Source organism: Octopus bimaculoides, chromosome 19 (genome assembly GCF_001194135.2).
Source record: "Octopus bimaculoides isolate UCB-OBI-ISO-001 chromosome 19, ASM119413v2, whole genome shotgun sequence".
NCBI classification, from domain to species: Eukaryota; Metazoa; Mollusca; class Cephalopoda; order Octopoda; family Octopodidae; genus Octopus; species Octopus bimaculoides.
In genome coordinates this window covers 22,783,751-22,789,145 of record NC_068999.1, presented here as the reverse complement: position 1 = coordinate 22,789,145, position 5,395 = coordinate 22,783,751, and the positions used below count along the sequence as shown (strand labels likewise).

The window sequence follows — 5,395 nt, the reverse complement described above, 5'->3', positions numbered from 1 at the left end:
TTGGTCATGTGTTGCGAATGAATGAGGATGGTTGTGTGAAAAAGTGTCATACCCTAGCAGTTGAGGAAACCTGTGGAAGAGGTAGACCCAGGAAAGAGATGGTGAAGCACGACCTTCGAACATTGGGCCTTACTGAGGCAATGACTAGTGACCAAGACCTTTGGAGATATGCTGTGCATCAGAAGACCCGACAAGCCAAGTGAGACCATAGCCCATAGCCTATGCCAGTGGGTGTAACCAGCCCACTTATGAGTACCCCTCATTCATTGGAAAATGAACTTTGCTTGCAAAGACCTATTGAGGCAAATCAAAATCGCTGACGTGGTCAATGACGGAACCGCCTGATTGGCACTAGTGCCAGTGGAACGTTAAAAGCACATCCGAGCATGATCATTGCCAGGGCCACAGATTGGCTCCCATGCTGGTGGCACCATTCGAGCATGATCATTACCAGCATTGCCTTACCGGCACGTGAAAAACAATATTCGAGCGTGGTCGTTGCCAGTGCCACCAAACTGGCTCCTGTGCAGGTAGCACGTAAAAAACACCTTTTGAGTGTGGTCATTGCCAGAACTTCCTGACTGGCCCGCATGCTGGTGGCGTGTAAAAGCAGCCACTAACACTCTCGGAGTGGTTGGCGTTAGGAAGGGCATCCAGCTGTAGAAACTCTGCCAGATCAGATTGAGCCTGGTGCAGCCTCTGGCTCACCAGTCCTCAGTCAAACTGTCCAACCCATGCCAGAATGGAAAGCAGACGTTAAATGATGATGATGATGAATGACGATGATATACAAAATATGGAGGTTTAGTTCACAGGTGAGCTAAATGATTAGGTACACTAGGTAAGTGCTGTAACGGATTACTAGGGCTCCAAGGTTATAGCCAAGATGGTAGTTATGGAGTCATTGCAGATTTCCGATGCAACGAATATATAATTGTTAAAGAGGACAATAAACATTAAGGCAAGGCAAACATCTCAAGCCGTATACAGTATTATTATTGGAAAAAAATTCAGACTTACAGCTATTTCTGGAATATCCCTGAGTATGGGATATTCCGTCATCAGAGACAAATAGGGAAAAATAAGGAAAATGAGAATGGTATATATTAATGAGATGACGACATAGAGGAAAGGAGTAAAAGAATAAGGAGTTGGAAAGAAAGAAGAAAAAAGAAGCATAAAAGTTCATAGTTCAACTTGTTAGAGTTGTAGAAACAAGAGCATAAGTCCTTAGGTGCAATCCTGCATAGATCTATGTCGGTTAAAATCCTGATATAGTAGACATCCAGAGAAAAAAGACATGAACAAATCAATGTTCAATAACAGAATGCTAAGGGAGCTTTTTATGTGGCACCAGCACAGGACTCTTGCAGGCCAATCCCCTTCAGTAGAGGGAGCAGCTTTAACACTTCTGCCACACATACACACATACCAGTATATTCTAAGACCATAATTAGTGCAAAATCGCATTCTAATATTCGATGTTTGGTCAAAAACAATACAAACCGGTTGAGGAATATAAAAATGAATGAGACATTCAAGATTTAAAATATTGCTTTAGAGAACAAAGTGACAAATTAATATTTACTTACAAGATTAGGTCGTCTTGTTAAAGGTACAGTCAACAAAGCCACTGAATGAAGCAGATGCATACTGTTTCCTGTGTCAAAGACCTAAAATATAAACAGAATATACTTGTTGTAAAATAAAAGTGAGAAAAGAACTGAATATCAATGATAATGACCAATGAATACATGGGAGATTCCTACAATGGTACACAGTTTATTAAGTCTGAGTAAATGAGACATTGTCCCATGTTTAATCACCTGTCAGACTAATTCCACTCTAGGTTACTCACCCACCTTCACTATTCTTCTGTCCTATTCTGTCTCTCATATTCACCTTGTTCCTTGACCTTACATCTCTCTCTCTCTCTCTCTCTCTCTCTCTCTCTCTCTCTCTCTCTCTCTCTCTCTCTCTCTCTCTCTCTCTTTCTCATTCCAGATGGGAAGCCATGTATTCACCTCTTCAACAAGACACTTGCTCCTGTCCCTCTATCATTTTTCATATTCCTCAATACTATACCCCGCTCAGTTCAGGGAGCTGTCCTTAAGGAACCCAGTACATTCTGTGGGGTGGTTGGCATTAGGAAGAGTATCCAGCTGTAGAAACATGTCAAAGCAGACATTGGTGCTCTGGCTTGCAAGTTCATGTCACAATGTCCAATCCATGCCAGCCTGGAAAAAGGGATGTTAAATAACAAATATGATGCAGAGTAGAATAAGGATAATTAAGTGAGGATGATTAATTAATGCCCAGTTTAAATTCCAATATGTTACTATTGGTTGAGAAGGAGTGTTTTGCAATTCTTAGGTGTAATTTAAAGAGTCAATGAGACAGAAGAAAGATAGATTGGTATAATGACATTATGTTGTAGTTGTTGTTGTTTCATCCCAGGTTAGTCTTGAAAGTGCACATCAATAACCATATTTGGACCTTGATGCCTTGTCTTTTTGTCTATCTAGGTTTGATGATCCAATAGTTCCTTCCTTCCTTTCTTAAAGACAGTTGAGAGTGAACTGAGAGAGATTGAGATCATGATTGGTTTAGTTGGATGATGTGCATACAGTCAGCAATTTTAAACTGCTGCAGCAGCAGTAATAGATGGTAAAATACACTTAGCGTCAGTGAAAATAGTCGGGGAAGACTTGTCTATCAAATGCTTACTCGTTTTGCAAATTCAATTAAGAAAGCATAATTGCAGATGGTGACCTCACTAGAGCTAGTGCCATGAAAAAAGAACCTAGTATACTCTGTGGAGTAGTTGGTATTAGGAAGATATGAGAATGGTACTTTGATACAATGAATAATGACTACCTAGGGTTACAGTGAACAACTGTTCAGAACTGAATTTTCAGGCTCTAAAAAGGAAATCTAGCTTTTGTAAGAGTCTTCACTATGTGATAGATGCACGATTGCAATTAAAGGTGATAATAGTTTAGCCTTAGAATCATTCTAATAGAGCAGGCCTACGATCGAAAGTGTCAATATGATTATACCATCTCTTTTTATTTATCTAGGACTACATAATCCAGTGTATTCCTTATATCATGATTTGAGAGAAATTTAATGGCTAGTTTTAACAGGTCAAATGACTGCTGTTGATTAGTGTAAAACTTTACATCTGTAATGTGTGTAATGGCTTTGAATTGTGTTTATTAGTAGTAGTGAAGAGGTAGTATTATAGAAGGTGTTGCTTTATATCTATAAGAGCACAGGATGATAATGTAAGATAAAGGAGTGAAAAACTGCAGAACAGGTGGTAAAAGAAAGATAGACTTTGGAAAAGTAGTAAAGTCATATCTTAAAATACTAGCTTCTCAGAGATGACATCAGACTAACTTGCACGGAAAAAATACAGTGTAATAAATCCATCTCATCCATCATCATAAAAAGACCATAAAACACTGACGGTTTACTTATAACCATACACATTGACTGAGTGTATACTCTAATTAAACTCTCACTCAGTATAAACAAATTTCATTTATATCTTCATAGTTCTGTAGACTTCTTTTTTTTTTTACAGAATATTTCTATGTATAGTTACAACATATAGAATTAAAAAATGAATCAAAAATATCACTCACTTGTTTTAATTCTGTATTTTTACTCTTTGCATGAATAACTGGAAAAATAAATCAATATTATATTTAGTGATAATATCTGAATATCATATCGAACATTAGTACCTAATACATCTTTTGTTATTGTGAGCAAGATCTCAATTAAGCTTCTTTGATGTAGCATCTACAAAAACTAGGTTAGCCCCTTAGCATTCAGATTACTTTATCAAAACATAATGTTTGTTTATTCAGATTGTTTGAAAGTAATCATGCATTGTCTTATAGCGTCAAGATTTTGATGATTGGATTTCTTATTCTTAGAATGACATTGTAGGGTAGGTGTGAGAAATCAGATCTGGCTGGTTCAAACATAAAACAAGCAGAACTTTTGGGCCAGTCATGGCAGGTTTAAATACTAAAGGATTAAGTATCCAAGTAAACCTGTGTATAGTTAGGCTATTGGCAATGAAATTGGCAAAACTCCACAAGCTTGTTTGATGGGAGAGTGATTTCTGGACAGTCAGTGAAGTGAAAAATAAAATGTGTAAACAAAAATAAAATGACAGATGAATTCAGATGTGTCAAGCCATCCAATGCTGATTAGGTGCTCCATGGCATCACCTAAAATAGGAGGACACACATTATACTCTCAATGTCTACTGATCAACTACTGCAATGGTTATAAAGTCTTGGTCTGTTCTTGCCTACAGAGCACACAACAGCTCGCTGTGAGAGTGCTAGTAGTAAAAGTGTGAAAACAAACATTATTAACACAAAAATCTCTTGTAAGTAGTCCTTTGAATTAATGTCTGGCATTAAAGAAAGGCATCCCAACCACAGAAACCATGCCAAATGCAAACACTGGAACTCAATTTCAGTCCTTTGACTTGTCAAATCTTCTCAAACCATTCAACCCATGCCAGTGAAGTAGACAGATGTTAAATAATGGTGATGATAACAACATCAAATCTGTAGACTTGATCACTATACACAAGCCTCCCAAATCCTCTTTGACAAAAATTCAGGTGTGTACTATTGCATACATCTTCTTTACAGCCACTTTTATCTCATCTACGTCATCAAATTATTGTCCCTAAAGACTATTCTTCATAGGACAAAACAAGTGGAAGTTGAAGGGCACTAAATCCAGGATGTTAAGGTAAATGGAGCACTACTGACCAGCTCAATTTGCCACTTGTCTGATATATTGGTTTCAAATTTTGGCACAACGCCAGCAATTTTTGGGGAGCTGGTAAGTCGATTACATCAACCCCAGTGCTCAAGTGGTACTTATTTCTCAAGCTTGAAAGGATGAAAGCCAAAGTCAACTTTAACAGAATTTGAACTCAGAATGTAAAAATGGATGAAATGCCACTAAGCATTTTACCCAGCATGCAAACAACTCCGTCAGCTCACTGCCTTAGAACATAGATAGGTGAAATGCTGCAAAGCATACATATGTAAGAATATAAATATATATATATATATATATATACCTCTTTCCTTTCCTGAGCATCCAATAATACTATCCATATCACGTCCTCACTTTTTTGTTTTTTTGTTATTGTTTTTTTGAACTATATATATATATATACATATATATATACACGACATTCAAATTTTTTTTTCTCCGTGGTTTTCTCCTTATTCTTTCTGTTGAAGAGCATAGCTCGAAACGTTAAAGACTTTCTCTATTCCCGAGCGTTAAACTAATACATCCTTTTGTCGTTTACACCACCTGTCCTCGTCTGTTGTTTTTTTCGTAAACT

At 37.4% G+C, this 5,395-nt stretch overlaps 2 protein-coding genes across 2 annotated transcripts in view; both read right to left on the bottom strand.

Moving 5' to 3' along the window:
• The window catches only part of LOC106871644 (calcium and integrin-binding protein 1), a 443,076-nt gene that overhangs the window by 358,304 nt on the left and 79,377 nt on the right, over positions 1–5,395 (bottom strand). The gene's annotated exons all lie outside the window — the stretch shown is intronic.
• The window catches only part of LOC106871650 (transmembrane protein 256 homolog), a 15,162-nt gene that overhangs the window by 3,581 nt on the left and 6,186 nt on the right, over positions 1–5,395 (bottom strand). The window contains exons 2-3 of the mRNA XM_014918234.2: positions 3,651–3,688; positions 1,593–1,673 (exon numbers count right to left, since the gene is read on the bottom strand). Coding sequence (XP_014773720.1) covers positions 1,593–1,673; positions 3,651–3,688 — 119 coding nt within the window. The remainder of the gene's footprint in view (positions 1–1,592; positions 1,674–3,650; positions 3,689–5,395) is intronic.